Here is a 17,290-nt window from a genome sequence, read left to right as displayed (position 1 = left end):
AGACGGAGCAGGTCAAAGGCCCCGTTCCGCTCAGTAGTGGGATCGCGCCTGTGAATAGACGCTGTAGTGCAGCCTGAGCAACACAGCGGGACCCAGTCTTTTTACACTCGTTTCTACAAACAGCTGATACAACAACAACAACAACAACGTGTTTACATGTTACAGCAGCTTCATCACTGCTTCTTTATATTCTAGTTCACATGAAAACATTCAGAATGTTTGTTTGTCCACAGCGCCTCCACCTGGAGGAGAGGAGCAATGAGCATCAATCCCAGCAGTCAGTGCAGCAAACTAAGATTTCTTTATGACATCAATCAACGTGATGGAGAGGTGAACAGTCACAAACAAACACTTTCCTCTTCGTTTTTCTGTTCGAATAACGAAAATATGTCCATAATAATTCCTCAAGGTACAAAAATCTTCATTCACAAATATTTCAAAATGTGTTTTGTAAGTTTGTTTTAATTGAATGATTCTTATATCAGCCTAAAATATGGTAAACACAAGCGATGAGCGAGCACTCCAATGGTGATGATATACTGAATTGTCCGTGTCAAAGGTTCTCTTTAAAAATGACAGATGCATCATTTATTGTGATGTTATCTATGTGCTACTCATTAAGGCGCTCTCTACAATTCGACACTCAACAGATACCGCTGTGGTTAAAGAGAAGATGAGAGCAACCTTTGAGCACAGACAGAAGCTGCTTCATGACCAGGATACATCTTCAGTTTCGGATGTTTTTCATCACTTCCTTTACACACCATGGATTGTGAAGGATATTCATGGGTTATTACATCTTATTTTAAATATTTGGAAACTGAATCCTTCTAAATACAAAGCATACTTCATTAACCTGTATATGGGCAATGTGTTTCTGTTTACACCTTAAACCTTACAGTGATAATATGGGAGTAACACTTGTATAGTTAACAAACGATCCCTTGAGAGAGAGTTCATTTTTAACACTACAAACAAGTGTTGAGGAAAACTAACACTGGTTTGTGTTAAGAAGAGTTCAATTTCAACTCCAAAAAGAGTCAATGATAACACTAAATTAGTGTTTAGGTAATTTAACACTTTGTGGTGTGGACCCATAGACTCTTCGAAAGTGTTAAAATCAATTTCTGACAGTGTTCATTTGGTTATGCTGATTTTGCTGTGTGGGAACATAGTACCGTGCACGTTTTTTTGATGCATTTTTATTCTTTGTAATGAAGAGTAGAGTTCAGGACTTCACTTTACTCTTTCAGCACAGAGTATTTTAAGTCATATCACAACAGATCACCATTAAAACAACTAACTCACAACTCTGTTTTTTTATGGACACTGGATTAAAATTATCATCATTATTGTTATAGTAATAATAATTATTACTATTATTATTAGTATTACAATTATTATTATTACTAGTAGTAGTAAGAGCAGAAGTAGTCGTAGTAGTATTTGTAGATACCATTATCCAGCGGAACCTTAGCCGTTCAGTTCTTGCCGCCCGCACTGACGGACGATTTTCACCGTTGCACCACTGATGTAACTTTCATTTCCTGACTGGTTAAGGGTCATACACATGAGTACAGAGTTTGTGTAGAGTCCGCTTAACGGAGCCGAACCTTTAAACGTCCACTGAAATTCATTTGGATGATGTTGCGAACGCTTTGTCGGACCGGCGGCGCCCTTCTGCAGGTAAAATAGTTATATAGTTATATAGTCATATAGTCATATAGTTCTACTCATATCCGGCATGCTGGCTCGTGCAGACCTTCTGTAGGACGGTTCTTCTCCAGCCCTGGGTGTCATTCAGCGTGCACCAGAGTGTTAATAATCCACGACATGTCGCTCTCCATCCCGGTAGAAGCACCACTGAGTCCGTATAAGTTAACTTAAGAAGTACCGTCTTTAGCTGACCACTGACTGACATCCTAACCATTAACCCTGGGTGGAACATGTACAATTATGATGCGTTATTAAACTAACCAATACATAATCAATAACGTCATACATGCGCTACATTTCATTCTGTATTTAAAAACAAATACATATATTGAGCAGATCACCAAAAATGAAGTGAGCAGGCGCAAAATCTTTTTACATAAATATATTTTGTTTAATATATTGTAGTGCATAATCCTAAGAGGTTGTGTGTATGCGTGTTTTTATTTACATTTTTTTTAAATTTAAGACTTTGAGTGATTGCTCATACATAATATATAAAGAAAAATAAATACTGACTGGTTTAAGCTTCTCCAGTGTGACAATGTGCTGCTTTTCTTCATCGTCAACTCAATATATTTGGATTGATAAATGTATTTTTGACTGTTGATTGGTCTAAACATACCATCTGCACATGTCAGCTTTCACTCTAAGGGGAATTTTGCACAGTTTTCTGACTTTCTATAGACTTAAACAATCAATACATATCATCAAAACAGAATCATGAAAATATTTGTTAGTTGCAGTCCTATTTATTTGACTCAAATACAAGTGACATCATCTTTGAAGCAAGGATTTTGGTTTGAAAAAGCATGTTCTGAGGATTGATTTAAATATCTGAAATTCAGTCATCAAACAGAAGTTCTACAATCTGATGGCACTTTTATTTTTATTTTTTATTGACTGTGTGTGTGTGTGTGTGTGTGTGTGTGTGTGTGTGTGTGTGTGTGTGTGTGTGTGTGTGTGATTTTAGCAGACCCAGCGGGCTGCCCCGAGGCTGTGGGTCACACCAGCCCAGCAGCGGTGGGCGTCCAGCCTGCCCATGAACACCGTGGTCCTGTTCGTACCCCAGCAAGAAGCCTGGGTGGTGGAAAGAATGGGTCGCTTCCACCGGATCTTAGAGCCGGTATATCTGCCCTTTGTTCTGAGGAGATTCCTGTTCAAATAATTCCAAATATTACAGAGGGAAATAAAAAGCAAAAGCTGGACAACCTGTTTTTTTCTCTCTCTTTCTCTTTTAGGGTTTAAACTTCCTCATACCTCTACTGGACCGAATTCGCTACGTGCAGAGTCTCAAAGAGATCGTCATCGATGTCCCGGAGCAGTCTGCAGTATCTCTAGGTGAGGGATCAGTATGTCGGATAAAATCCTAAATCAATAAACGTCCAGTTCATTTCATCTTGTTTTTACAGACAACGTGACGCTACAGATTGACGGAGTGCTTTACTTAAGGATCCTCGACCCATTCAAGGTAGGCCATGCCCGAATGATTGTCTGCTCCCCGTGTGTTGTTTTAGTTCGATCATAGTCATAGTCATTTCGTATTTGCTGCGTCCCCCCCCCCCCCAGGCCAGCTACGGCGTCGAGGATCCAGAATATGCCGTCACACAGTTGGCGCAGACCACCATGCGGTCGGAGCTGGGCAAACTCACACTGGACAAAGTGTTCCGGGTAATGACAAACCACCGCTGTTGCTTTCCTCCATATTGCTCTGTAGGCTTGTAACGAAAGACGTCATAAGCACTTTAGATATGAACTTTTTACATTTTTGTTTTTGAAGGAAAGAGAGTCCCTCAACTCCAACATCGTCCACTCCATCAACCAAGCGTCAGACGAGTGGGGGATCCGCTGCCTCCGTTATGAAATCAAGGACATCCACGTTCCACCTCGCGTCAAAGAGTCCATGCAGATGCAGGTGGGGACAGAATGAAGGAATGAAGGAAGTCACCTCCTTCATCCAGAAACATGTTTGTTGTTGTTGTACAGATTGCTGAGGAGGTTCCCTAACACATTTGTAATGCCGCCCCGTGTAGGTGGAGGCCGAGCGGAAGAAGAGAGCCACGGTGCTGGAGTCCGAGGGGACGAGGGAGGCCGACATTAACGTCGCAGAGGGTCACAAACAAGCTCAGATTCTGGCCTCCGAGGGCCAAAAAGCGGAGCAGATCAACAAAGCGTCCGGTGCGTGGCACTTTAAGAGACCCAGTTGGGTCGTTTCAGCTCTGTGTTTTTTTTTTTTTTAACGCATCTTGTTTGACACTTTTAAGTTCAGGTCGCGGGCCTAATAAAAAATCCTGAAATCACAGATGAAGGCGAGTTATACACCACTAATGGATTACTGTGCTCCCTCCAGGTGAGGCCCAAGCAATCTTGGCCAAAGCCGAGGCAAAAGCGAAGGCTATCCGTATGCTGTCGGACGCTCTGACTGAGCAGGTGAACAGGAGATTCTTTTCGGGGGGGTTTTCACGACATATCCATGATCGCAGTATTATTTTCGTAAAAGTGAATTTTTATGATTTCTTTTTTTTAACCGTGCGCTGTACAGAATGGAGACGCGGCAGCCTCGCTTAGTGTGGCCGAGCAGTACGTGTCCGCCTTCTCCAAGCTCGCTAAAGAGTCCAACACCATCCTGCTGCCCTCGAGCTCCGGGGACATCAGCGGAATGGTCACGCAGGTATTTACACACGTGCATCATTTTTTTGTATTCATGTTCAGGTTTTTTTTTGTTTTAAGTTGTTCTTGAATCTACTGTATATGGTAACATCTTGAACTCTCTCTCCCTGCACTCAGGCTATGACCATTTATGGCGCGTTGGCTAAGTCGAACCCGAAAGAGCCGGCGGCGACGGAGAAGAGCGACGACTTTGGGAGGCAATCGTCTCAGTAGCGGAGGACTCGGTGAATGAACTCCAAACAGTAGAATGACGCAGAAGCTGCAGAAGAAGAAGAAGCAGTCTTTGGCTCCGAGGCGTCGCTGTGTGTGTGTGTAAAGTCTCACATACTTTCTGCCGACATGACAGAAGGAGAAGAAACTGCCAACTTCATAAACTTCTGGGATCTTGTGCCTCGGGAGTGTGGGGGGGAAAAAATCACATCTTTTGTAAGAGGAGTTTTAATCTTCGCTGACTGTTCTTCATGCTCCGTTATTGTCATTTTTGGGAAATTGACAGCAGGCTTCAGACAAATATACTCACACACTGGTGACTCTGGCAGGCTGACAAATTGGAGAAATTGAAAGCGAGAAAATATGCGATTGTTAATACATTCATTCTTTTTTGGCGGTTTATTTTGATCTGTTGAGGTATGTATTGTTGCATCCTGGTTGAATTGGATGTAAAGGGTTAAACTTTAAAGGAGCAGTGTGTAGGGTTTAGTGGCATCTAGTGGTGAAGTTGAAGATTGCATCCAACTGAATAACCCCTCCGTTCACTCCTCCCTTTCCAAGCGTGTCTGAGAACTACGGTGGCCCGCAGGTAGCCTAAAAAACTCAAAAGGCTCTCGCTAAAGCCAGGGTTTGATTTGTCCGCTCTGGGCTCCTTTAAGAGGACCAGCTTGCTATGTAGCTATAAACGGCTCATTCCAAGCTAACAAAAAAAACCACAGGTCATTTATACATTCATGAAAAACATAGTTGTGAATATTATATTCAATTTCTGCCAATAAATGCTACACACTGTCGCTTTAAGTGCAACGTACGATTGTGTTGAATGTTGTGTGTGAGTGCTTTTTTCCAGATAACTGCATTCAGGTTCTGTGAGTACATTAGTAATAGCAGGGTAATTACACGTTTATAAACGGCTTGTTTACAGACACCAGTGACAATTCTTCTGTCGTCATCGTTTGATGTCTGACTGGATGCCTCTTAATGATGGCAAGTGTCCCAAAGTTTAGTTCATATACAATTTGGCCTATGTTAGATTGAATATCTCCCTGATCACGTTTTTAAGTAATAAATATTATTTTCTAATCTTATTCAACTTTTCTTTTCTAGATAACTAGCTGGTATACAAGGACAAGCCTAGGAACAAACGTTCCTTTCCTCTTCACATTTGTATTCACCTCTTATGTCTTATTATCAAATATATTTATTAAATGTCATGACTCTCTGCAAAGACAGCAAGTTTGTCATTTCATTGGCTTCAGTGGCGCCAACAGGTTTTGAAAAAACATGAATTGGCACATGTATGTCATTTGAGGCTCTCGTGAAGGTTTACGACATGCTGGAACGGGACATTATGAACTTGTTTGAAAATATGAAATGATGTCAGAGGAAGAAGTGTATAACAATTCATCAGAAACGGCTGACTTTCTCCAATGTAATGTGTGGAAAAACCTTTAATTTTGTTGAACAAAGACTCAGATGGATGTTTAAGTTGACCTCCATGTTTTGGGTCGGTGTTTGGGTTCAGCAATGTTAACTTACCATGAAATAAATAAAAATAAAAAAGGTGGTAAGGTCTGTGTGTCAATAAATATTTCAAAAAATTGCTCACGGAACAAATATACCAGAGTTGGAATAGTATTTATATTTTAATATTTTTTAAATTTTTATTTACTTATAATGTTACATGTTGAGACTAAATAAAGAGTTAAATGACACCGTAAACTAAAACTCTTCAATTCCATAGGATTTAATGGAGTTCAAATTAAAAATGTTGTACATCCCCAAACGTACAGAAGCAGTAAAAACATCTTATTTTTTGCACATTTGTTACATATTAACAAAAAACCTCCTCACTTTACGTATTTTGCTTTACTGCACCACCTTTAGTGTTTTTGTTCGTATTCAATGTGATGGCCTGAACTGTGTCAACATACCATCATTTATTAGTAAGCATCACTTTCTATTAAAAAGTTGTCCGTGGGAAATGTCACTTATGACAACTTTGTATTTAAAAGCTATAAAAAAAGAAGTTGACAATTTTTTGAATACTGAATGAGTTTTTGGTTCCTTGACATAATGACAGAGTGACACATCTTTGCTTGTTTTCGCCCTCTTGTCCGGGCTCTTTCAGCCCTCTTCTTTGCCTCACAGGCATACCGTCCGTAGTATGTCTGTGTAACTACGCGTGTAGTTTTGGCTTTTATTGCGTTTTAAATCGTTATAATAATTTTATAAACAACGAATAAACAAAACACTTATCCAGTATCATTAGAACAATTCTGTCAATCATTTATTTATTTGCCAGTTAGACAGAACTGTAAAAAAAAGGAAGATATTAATGACGACGGTTTAGAGATCAGCTGAAAACGTCCTCCTCTGTAGACTTATATATATATATATATATATATATATATATATATATATATATATATATATATATATATATATATACACACACACACACACACACACACACAGCTAGGTAACGGAAACGCTAGCTAGGTTTTAGGTTTTCATCCATAACCAAGTTGTGTCTGAAAGTCCGAGTTTAGGGCACAGGAATGATATTACTCTTTGGTGTTACATCGAAAACCGCCCGCCCCGTTTTTCCGCCGGGTTGCATACGCGCCGAGGTTCCTAGCTGTCACCAGCCATCTAATCTCGTTGTACCGGAGTCCATATGAAGGTGAGGGAGGTGTCGCGCAGTTCTCCGTTTACCTGAGACACCTGTGCCCCTTGTGTTGTTAGCACACACACACTCCGCCCTCCGGCCGCGAGAGGACGAGAACCCGACCGCTACAAGGTCAGTGACGAGAGCGAGACAAAGCTAGCCGCGGCTAACAAACGTGAACTTATTAACAAGCTAACGTTAAGAGGAGGACACGGTTAACGCCACCTGTCACGTCGCAACAGCGCGTGCTTAATGTTTTTTGGTTTAAGTGGACATTTTAGGTTTCCATCAATTTACACGCTACTGGCGCTAGCGTCTCGTGTAGCAGGTGTTACCCACAGTTCATTTTACTTTTTTTTTTTTTTTACCTTGTGTGAAACAAGTGTGCTTGTTTTTTTGGTGTGACCTGTACTTCTGTCACCTCTGTGCGTGTGTAGAATGAAGAGGCTCCCGGTGCTGTGGCTGCTCCTCTGGATGTGCGCGGTGTACGCCGTGGGCATCTACCTGTTCGTCGGCGGCTTCCTGCTGGTGAGGCTGGAGGTGAACAGGACCAGCACCTGCGGGGACGTGCTGCAGCCCGGAGAGGAGCCGGCGGACTTCTGCCGCGTGCGGCCGCGTTTCCGCCGGGCCGTCCTCCTCATCGTCGACGCCCTCAAGATCGACTTCGCCTGGTTCGACCCCGACAACGCGGCGCCGCGAGCCTACGAGAACAAGCTGCCCGTGCTGGAGGAGACGGTCTCGTCCAGGCCCGCCCACAGCCGCCTGTACCCGTTCCGCGCGGACCCGCCTACGACCACCATGCAGAGGATCAAGGGCTTCACCACCGGCTCCCTGCCCACCTTCGTGGACGTGGGCAATAACTTCGCGTCCAGTGCCATCCTGGAGGACAACCTCATCCACCAGTTCGGGCAAGTGGGTGAGTAGTGACACGGCTGTGTCCGCGACATGCAGGACACTACGAGGCACAATCTGTATAGACTGTATTTTAGATGAAGTGCCAGAGCAGTCCATGGTTTAAAATAAGAAAAAAAAAAGAAAGCACCTCTTTATTTAATTTAACTTATATAGCTCCTTTCATAAAAGACGATTCGAATGACTTGATTTCTTTCGCACTCAACATCTTCCACAAGTCCAGTTTGAAATTGAAGCTCAAAGATGTGTTGGGACGTATACAGAGTCACAGCGACGTCGTCCGGATTTGTTCCCCCCTCGCAGGCAAACGCGTGGTATTCATGGGCGACGACACGTGGGAGAACCTTTTCCCGAAGAAGTTCCACCGCTCCCTGCCCTTCCCTTCCTTCAACGTGAAGGACCTGCACACGGTGGACAACGGGATCCTCCAGCACCTCTACACCACCAGTACGTGTTCACGTCTTTTACTCGCTGCGCCGTCCTTGTGCTCTGCTCGCGCCTCATGCCTCTCCGTCTGTCCCTTTGCCGTTGACAGTGGTGGGGGACGACTGGGACGTCCTGGTCGCCCACTTCCTCGGAGTGGACCACTGCGGCCACAGGTTCGGTCCCGACCACCCGGCCATGGCCGACAAGCTCACCCAGATGGACGGGGTCATCAGGTCAGACCGCTGGCTTGTTTGGGGAATCTAACAGTGGCTGCAGCTGATTGGGTTCCACATCCGAGACATCATGAGTTTTTATAGCGGGAGCCCTGAGGTTTTCTCTGACCGCCTTCATGTTTATCCCCCTCCAGGTCTGTGATGGACCGCCTGCAGAACGACACCCTGCTGGTGGTGATGGGGGATCACGGGATGACGGACACCGGAGACCACGGCGGAGAAAGTCAGAAGGAGACGGACGCCGCCATCTTCCTCTACAGCCCCTCCCCTCTGTTTTCCGCTCCGCCGTCCCAGGTCGGTGGTAGAGTAGCAGTCTTCTCCGCAGGTGGTTTGAACAGGAGGGTGATTGGTGAAGTCAGTGAGAAGGAGGGACATGAACAGGAGCATTTTATAATGTGGTGAAGAGCTCGGTGAGATGAGATCCAAGCCAACGGATTGGTTTTAAAAAGGCTTTTGTGCAGTTTAGGGCAAAGTTTACTGGAGAAGACAAATGTAAAAGATCTCTTTAGTCTGTTTTCACGAGGACACATTTTAGATGAACCTTTACGAGAACATACCTTGACGTGAGTAGATTGTATTTGACAAAAGCATCTGCCAAATGCATGGATTTAAATCTAAAAATGATATAAACGTAACCTACAGTGTTTATTATCCTTATGAGCTTTCAAATCTAAATAATAGAAAATTGCTAATAGTCAAAATATATTACAGGTCCTTTAAAAAACAAAAAATTCTAGTTCTAACCCACTTTTTAATAAAAAAATAATAATCTGACACTTAAGAAACAAAGGGTTTATAACTAGGTCTGCAAAGTCTCAATTAAGTCTTAATTAATAATAATAACCACACAGTCTTTCAAAAGCGTAGCTGTTCTATGAATGACTTTAATTCTAATGTAAACCAAGTGATGGCAGCGCCAGCCTGGGCTCAGTTGGACTGATTTAATGTTCCTGTCGCTGCTAAATGCCACGTTCCGGTAACCCGGTAACTAGCTGTGATTGAAGTGCAGTGAGAGACATGAGCACGGTGTCAGACTGCTGAGAGTTGACACTACAAAGTCATTATATTCTGTGAATAACTGGCAGAAAGAAAGCTTTTTGACTCCCGGGCATGAAACACTGTCAAACAGCAGCGTTATGAAACGTCAAAGCATTCCGTCTCCGATCGTTTCTTTTCACGTTTGGACGGGCACTTCCACAAATCCGTTAATTTGATGCTGGCAGGTGGTCTCCGCCTTCTCGGGGATAAAAGTGGACCTCGCTCTAGAAAAGTGAACTTCACCTGATTTGCATAAGTGCCGTGTGATTGAAGCGTTGCATAATTGATAGTGGAATATCACAGGTTACACTGAACGTACTGCAAGGAGAAGAGTGATAATGAGACATGGTGAGACACTCAGCAGGTTATTCTCAAACTAATCCACCAACCCCACTATTAAGAGCCGCAGCAGTGATGGGTGAGTGCTTGAGTGAACAGTAAAAGGACCACGCTGACCTTTAGCAGATCTGTGCAGTGAGTCTCTGCTAGGTTTCTATGTGCTTGCAAGTATTGTAATTATAGGCAGTTTAGTCTGTAATTACATCATTCAAAGTTAAAGAGGAACTTTGCAGATTTTTTTTATCTTCTGAAAATATTCTCAATTTAGAAACGTAAAAATGTATTTACAAATTGCAAAAAAAGTTGCTCAGTTAAAACAAACAAAAAAAATACACTTTTAAGTTTCACAGGAAGAAGAATCTGCTGCTGAAAGTGAATTCAGTTTTTTATTTTTGGATCTCATATTTACTAATGGTTCTCTTAACAAAGGCTGGGTCACAAGCAGCAGCAGCAGCAGCAGCAACAACAACTTTGCCACTGTTTTGTAGCTTTAGCTGAACAGCTCCCCATGTGGCCACAAGTAGTAATTGCAAGATAATGGCGTTTTTAATTTACTTTAAATGAAAGCTTCTGATATGTAGAGCAGGACCACAATCAAAAAAAAAAAATCCTAAAGTCAGTGAACGCAACACATCATTTGTGTCAGTTAAACAGACTTCTATCTAATGTATGCTAACATTAGCCACCATGAGCTGCTAGTCATAGCAGACCAGCTGAGTCCTGAATGCAATGATTTGATTTATTTCTTATGAATTCCACTTTTTGAATTTGAAACTGATCAAAGAAGGAAAAAAAAAAAAGTTACCAATCTGACTAGACAGTCGATTCCCTTCCTCATCGCTGCTGAAGTTTGAATTTTCTTACTTTTAAGTTAATGCATGTCTTCAAGAGTTGTTTGTGTCAATCTTCCCGTCACATTACGGACCTCTTATAATACCGGAGCAGCCCTTTAAATCACAGATCTTTTTCTTTTTTCTTTCCTTGTGTTTGTAGAGTGAACCGGACGTGGTGCCCCAGACGGACCTGGTCCCCACCCTGGCTCTGCTGCTGGGGGTCCCCATCCCGTACAGCAGTGTGGGGCAGGTTCTCCTGCCCGTGTTCCCTCCCCATGGGCAGACGGAAGACGCAGTTGGAGGTCTCAGCCAGCTGGAGGCGCTGTGGATCAATGCAAAACAGGTAGAATGCTCAGTTAAAAAGAGCCTCCGACACAGGAAACACCGTCAGACTTCACATGTTACTGTGTGTGTGTGTGTGTGTGTGTGTGTGTGTGTGTGTGTGTGTGTAATTTCACCTTTTGTGACGGTTCTGTTTCTGCAGGTCAACCGTTTCCTGGAGACGTACTCCGGCATGGCCAAAGACATCCCAGCGGAGAGCCTCTCTCAGCTGAAGGCCGAGTTCTCCCGCCTCTCCTCCGAGTACCTCGCCACGGTGCGGCAGGGTCGGCCCCCCTCCCCCCAGCTGGCTGCCTTGCTGCAGGCCTACCTCACCTCTGTCAGGGACACCTGCCGAGCCACCTGGGCTCGCTTCAACCCGCTCAAGATGGCAGCAGGTCTGGCCATCCTGGCGTTCGCCTGCCTGACGTGCTTCATCCTGTCCGAGCTGTCCCTCGCGCTGATCAGGGAAGACGGCCCCGGGCTGCGGGCTCCGGTCGTCGCGGCGCTGATGGCGGGGGTGTGCGCGGCCGTCGGTCAGCTGAGCGCGCGGGGCTACGTCGAGGTGGCGTGGTGCCTGGCCGCCGCCGCCCTCAGCTCGGAACTGCTCTTCCTCTGGAGGGCTCGCCGATCCGGAACCGCCGCCGCGGAAATGAACGGCCCTAGAGCCAGCTGGCTGACCCCGCGGCGCCTCCTCGCCCCCCCTCTTCTGGTGCCGCTCCTCCGCTGTGCCTCCCTGCTCTCGGACAGCTACGTGATCGCCGAGGGCCGGGCGGTGACCTTTCTGGTGTTCTCCCTGGCTCTCTATATTCCCATCCGTCTCAACTGGGACGGCCTGCTCCTGCCCCCCAGCCACGACCCCCTGAAGGCCGCGGGGTTCCTGCCCTCCCCGGCCCTGTCCCCGTCGACCGTGAGGAAGGAGAGCGGCACCCTCCTAGCCTGCTTAGGGCTTCTGGTCGGCAGCCTCTACCTCTCCCTCTCCTTCCACGCCTGTCGGGAGGAGCAGGGCTCCTGCCAGCCGTCCCCGTTCCTCTCGCCCCTCTCCCGGTTGCAGGACAGCCGGCTGAAGAACCTCCACTACGTCCTCTCCGTCTTCGCCCTGGGCCTGTGGACGTATCTGCTGCGACGCTGCCTCCGCCATTACGGCAACCTCAACTCCGCGAGCGGGACGGTGTTCGCGGCCCGCTGGGTCCTCCTGCTGCTGTCCGTGTGCCTGGCGCTCTACTGGGCCGTCAGTGCCACCCCGGAGGACAGCTTCAGGAATCTGGCCGAGCTGATCGGCCTGGCCCAGCTGGCCCTCCCCAGGGTCGCCTTCTGCCTCCTGGGACTGGGGCTGTCTCTGATCTGGCTCGACCCCCTCACCGTGTTCGCGAAGACCAGGGCCGCAGCCTCGGCCCGCAGCGCGTCCCTGCCGCCCCCGCCGCGCTACCGAGCCAGCACGGGCATCAGCCCCCAAGCCGAGCTGCACCACCTCATCCCGCAGATCTACCAGCGCATGCGTCGCTCCCTGGACGACGGAGAGGCGAGCGGAGGCGTGGAGGCGGACGGCAGGCCCGCCGTGGAGGCCTACGGACTGGGCACGGTCTACTCCGCCCCTCTGCTGCTGTTCTGTGGCCTGCTGGGGATGGGTCTGCTGCTGCTGCACCCGGAGGCCATGGCTCTGTCTTTCCTCCTGCTGCTGCTGGAGATGGGGGCTCTGCTGCACATTCACGCCTCCTCCATCACCCTCAGTGGCCCGCACGGAACGTGTCCCGGTGAGATTCTCACCATCTTTTTCATTCTGTGCTTCGTTTGTGCCATTATTTCACGTCCTCTCTCTGATCTGATTGGTTTCCCTCAGGGGGCTTCAATGTGCCCTGGACTCCAGTGGTGCTGTGGTCGCTGGCTGCCACTCAGTTCTTCCACGCCACGGGTCACCTCCCCACCTTCCCCTCCATCCAGTGGGGCGCCGCCTTCGTGGGATTCCCCGACGGACACACGGGCACCGTGCTGCCTGCCTCCCTGGTCACCCTCAACACTTTCGCCTCACACATCTTGTTCTCAGGTAGATATAAAAGTGTGACTTTGATTTACAAAATCAAATCAAACGACGCGGCTAATATATAGAGTCTTCTCAGTGCGGGACATGAAACTGTGAACGTGCGCCCCGCTGATTCCCATTTGTGTCCACGTCTCGTTGCCGTCAGCGGGTTGCCCGTTGCTGCTGTTCTGGCCCCTGGTGTGCGAGGTGCGTGGGAGCAGGGCAGGAAGAGCCTGCAGTGAAGAGGGGGAGGACGCCGCGATGGAGATGAGGCTCAGAGAAAACCCCCAGCAGTTCAGCTCGGCCCTCCTGCAGCTCTCCACGCGCTACCTCTTTATTCTCGGAGCACAGGTACGCCTTTCCTCCGTGAGGTCGGCCCCCCGTTCCATGTCGTGTCCTAATCGCATCGCGCGAGTCATTGTTTCCCCGCTTCTCTTCTCAGGTCTTTGCGTCCGTCTGTGCCGCTGCTATCCTCAGGAGACACCTAATGGTGTGGAAGGTTTTCGCGCCCAAGTAAGTGCCCCAATGGACCTTACAGCTCACACAGGCTCACTATCAGGAAAGGCTTTTTGAGGATGTGGACCCGGTGCAACCGCTAACACAGGAAATGCACATTAGTGAGGGTCTACTTTACCGTAGACGACCACTGTAAGATACACATGTTTACACCTGCTTCTCTTAAAAGCTTTAGCTTATGTATTTTTAATCATGGTGTTTTGCTTACAGAAACATTGAGAAACATATACGAATATTTTTCAATAAGCATGTTAATATATAGAACTTGAGAAATAGGTGTTTGGAGTTGTAGCGATGCACTGCACAGCCCGTTAGGAGATGATTACAGAACATTAAGGTTAGTTACCAGGCAGAGTTGGATTCTGGAGCCGTCTGTTTTCTCCTTCCAGGTTAATGTTCGAGGCCTCGGGGTTCCTGGTGAGCAGCGCGTCGCTGCTGATCGGGGTCGCACTAGTGCTGCGAGTGGACGTGGCCGTAAGCCGCTGGTTTAAGAGACTTGTCCCCGACGCATCCAGGTAGCGACGGCGCTGCTGCCGCACCACGGATCCCCACCAGAGCTCACTGTGCCACAGAGGAAACGGACACGGCGGTGTCACTGGAACATTTGTTGTTGTTTTTTTTTTTTACTTGGATCCTTCACAACACAATAAGAAAACATTGCCATCTGTGTCTCGGATCCTCACAAACATGTCACGGGAGGTTGCCACTTACTGGAACTCTTCGAGGGTTACGTCGTGCATTACCGACCGCCTCCTCTTCAGCCAGAGGAACGTCAAACCTCAGACCGACTGCATCCTGAGTCACATTGAAGACGTTTGTTTGTTGTTTTTTACAAATATAAGACGCTAAGCTTGTAGACCGCCTCGCCCCCCCGGCTCATGAGGTCGAAGGCTTTATTTGTACGCGGTCGGAGAAGGAACAGCAGTTTCTGAATGTCTCTCCTAAACTCCTGTTTTGTTAACGTGGAGGAAACCTTTCGAGGCCAGGCGGACTTGCAAGTGGGTCACTGTGCAGCAGCCAAAAGAGCTTCACCAGAAACATGCAGCAAACTGGTTACACTAGTTACATAACTGTCACAGCTGGATAGCAACAGCCTTTAAACAACACATCGGCCTGTTGCAAGTTGATTAAGAGAAAAAATAAATAAATAAAATGACCACTTTTAACCACCGAAGCCAATCAGCCACCGATGATGTCTGGAGCTGCTTCATGATCTATTTGCAAGCAGATCTGCTCCATTTGGTGAAATCCATCCCAAGTGCTGGAGAAACTTTTCTGTTCTTTTTGTTTTGTACTTTTTTTTTTTTGTATTTTTATGATGTTGAAATAACATCTGGTTACTGCCAATTCACATAGTATTGCTGTGAACAGTTTTTTTGTTTAATTTTTTTATTTTATTACACAGTTTTGGGGTTCTTAATCTGTTCCGATTCCTTTTTATAATTCAGATTATTTTAATCACTAATGATGCGTTAAATAAATAAATCTCAAATTAAAGTTTTAACTTAACTAGGCCTCGTACATCTTTTGTCTGGAATAGGTGCCTAGCTTTGACCAATGCCCAGGTTGCGTGATGACGGGGCACTTTTTCCTCTTCTAAAATGTTTAATATATTAATATCTGATTTTTAAGTTTTTCATTCTGTAAAAAAAGAAAGAAGAAATGTAATAAAACTTTTTTACGTGACGTCCTGGCCTCCCCGTTTCAACTTTATTTATTGTTGCAGCACCAACTATTTCATATACGGTGCTCAAAAGTGCTATTTAATGTTTAGGTTATTGATCCGTGGACTTGATGGAGGAGACGGGTGCTGCCATCACTTTTTACTGCCCATCAGTCACGGCGCTTCATTCATTATTCACCGGAGCTCTTCCACATTTCCGCCTCCCATAAGTCTGGAAGTCGTCAAACATCTCACTTACTACGAACGGGCGCAGGTCCTATTCAAGACAGAGTTTCGTTAGCCGTTTGTGTATTTTACACCCTCTGAGGCCCACAGCTGTGAAATTGCAACATCTGTTTGGAACTTAGTGGTGCCTATTCCTGACTGAATGTAGACAAACACTACAAATAAGTAAGCATTTGACCTGTGGGGGAAACAAGTAGAGGGATTTGTTTCAATGTAGAGAAAACACTGTATCACTAATATACACCCAAAAGGCCCCATCACTGAGTCACTGAATCTTTTATGTGGCAATACACAGTGTATTCATACTGTATGTATATAGATGGGTATTATGGGTTAACCCTATACAGTGCTGCAGGAATGAGTCAGCACTTGAGTTTTGTTTTTTTAATGGGTTTTTGGTTCAATGCCTGAAATAATGTGCTGAACACGAGATTTACCGGTTTTGTTATATTAAAATGAATTTTAAGATATGAGTATTCTGATATTATTGACTCATCAGTTCCTAACAGTACATCCTTTGTTCAAATGAAAGCGGTGATATTTGGAAGAGTTTCAGTTTTGCTGATCAGAGGCTTGCTGAAGACGGCGTAAAAGAGGGGAAATAATCCACATCCATAAAAATCAATGCTCTGGTTTCAGACTGATAAATGCAAATGACAGAAAACCATTCGACCATCGCTGCTGCATGCTAACGGGACAGTTTGGATGTTGACTCAACAGAGGCATCGACAGGCCTGTGGGAGATAAAATAAAATGTGGAAAAAAAAATAATTGCAAAGCACAACCGAGTCGTTGGAAATGAATCAACAGGCCTTTTAAACTACCAGTTATATTTTGCGTGATGGGGGCTGTGAAAATCTCACTGCTGCTGAAAACCTTTATGTCCACTCATCTGTCTCTTATCCACCGGAGACAATCACGATGGACTCAAGTGTTCAGTTGCCTGGAAAGAACGGGATGGACGGGGCACTGTGTGGGTGGGATGTTTTTTATTTATTTATATGAATTTCATCATTATTCATGATAAAAACAGTATGAATTAAATAAATCAATATTCAAACCAGTGTATTTTCACGTCTTGTAGTTATCATTTGCGCTAGAAGAGGGTGCCAGAGCATCAACAGGATGACTGAACTTTGACGAGAAAAAGATTTATTCAAGTGTTGGTAGTGGGAAGTGAAAAAACAAAGTTACAGACGTCAGCAGGGGGATTGAGTATTCCTTGGTCCTAACGACATCACGTGAAAATTGTAATTCCACCCTGTTGGCCACTTTGTAAAATCTGCATCAAAGGCTCTACCCGGGGACCTGAATTCAATCTCTTTATGGAGGCTCTAATCAGGCCAGGCCCCTCCCACTTCCTGCTCTTCCTCCCACAGCTCTGCCACCTGACCTGCTCTTCACAGCAATGTATTTAACAAGTGGACACTTACACGCCGTCTCCGACATGTCCGAAACTCACCACAGACAAGTACATAGAGC

At 45.8% G+C, this 17,290-nt stretch overlaps 2 protein-coding genes across 2 annotated transcripts; both read left to right on the top strand.

Annotated features, from left to right (window-relative positions):
- Nucleotides 1-1,544: 1,544 nt before the first annotated feature.
- Nucleotides 1,545-6,160, top strand: stoml2 (stomatin (EPB72)-like 2). Its single transcript, XM_068705962.1, has 10 exons — nucleotides 1,545-1,686; nucleotides 2,687-2,839; nucleotides 2,955-3,054; nucleotides 3,126-3,184; nucleotides 3,283-3,384; nucleotides 3,494-3,628; nucleotides 3,747-3,891; nucleotides 4,064-4,143; nucleotides 4,256-4,384; nucleotides 4,501-6,160. The coding sequence occupies exons 1-10, from the start codon at nucleotides 1,642-1,644 to the stop codon at nucleotides 4,594-4,596; spliced, it is 1,044 nt and encodes a 347-aa protein (XP_068562063.1). The 5' UTR covers nucleotides 1,545-1,641; the 3' UTR covers nucleotides 4,597-6,160.
- Nucleotides 6,161-7,247: 1,087 nt separating this feature from the next.
- pigo (phosphatidylinositol glycan anchor biosynthesis, class O) lies at nucleotides 7,248-15,585 on the top strand. The gene is made up of 11 exons (XM_068705961.1): nucleotides 7,248-7,396; nucleotides 7,702-8,180; nucleotides 8,480-8,623; nucleotides 8,712-8,835; nucleotides 8,970-9,129; nucleotides 11,206-11,388; nucleotides 11,530-13,117; nucleotides 13,204-13,407; nucleotides 13,550-13,734; nucleotides 13,826-13,896; nucleotides 14,289-15,585. Exons 2-11 carry the CDS (start codon nucleotides 7,703-7,705, stop codon nucleotides 14,416-14,418), a joined length of 3,267 nt encoding a protein of 1,088 aa, XP_068562062.1. The 5' UTR covers nucleotides 7,248-7,396; nucleotide 7,702; the 3' UTR covers nucleotides 14,419-15,585.
- Nucleotides 15,586-17,290: the final 1,705 nt, after the last annotated feature.

This window comes from Cebidichthys violaceus, unplaced genomic scaffold (assembly GCF_023349555.1).
Source record: "Cebidichthys violaceus isolate CVI_PGR_0920_01 unplaced genomic scaffold, fCebVio1.0.p SCAF_12, whole genome shotgun sequence".
In the NCBI taxonomy this organism is placed as follows: domain Eukaryota; kingdom Metazoa; phylum Chordata; class Actinopteri; order Perciformes; family Stichaeidae; genus Cebidichthys; species Cebidichthys violaceus.
Note: the sequence above shows the minus strand (reverse complement) of the source record. Positions and strands in the feature narration are given on the sequence as shown.

Excerpts from the sequence above, each read along its gene's own strand:
- stoml2 (XM_068705962.1), top strand. The coding sequence starts at position 1,642 with ATGATGTTGCGAACGCTTTGTCGGACCGGCGGCGCCCTTCTGCAG. Across the intron at positions 2,840-2,954 it reads TCCACCGGATCTTAGAGCCG|GGTTTAAACTTCCTCATACC; the intron begins GTATATCTGCCC and ends TTTCTCTTTTAG. Across the intron at positions 3,185-3,282 it reads GGATCCTCGACCCATTCAAG|GCCAGCTACGGCGTCGAGGA; the intron begins GTAGGCCATGCC and ends CCCCCCCCCCAG.
- pigo (XM_068705961.1), top strand. The coding sequence starts at position 7,703 with ATGAAGAGGCTCCCGGTGCTGTGGCTGCTCCTCTGGATGTGCGCGGTG. Across the intron at positions 8,624-8,711 it reads CCAGCACCTCTACACCACCA|TGGTGGGGGACGACTGGGAC; the intron begins GTACGTGTTCAC and ends TGCCGTTGACAG. Across the intron at positions 13,118-13,203 it reads CCCGCACGGAACGTGTCCCG|GGGGCTTCAATGTGCCCTGG; the intron begins GTGAGATTCTCA and ends GGTTTCCCTCAG.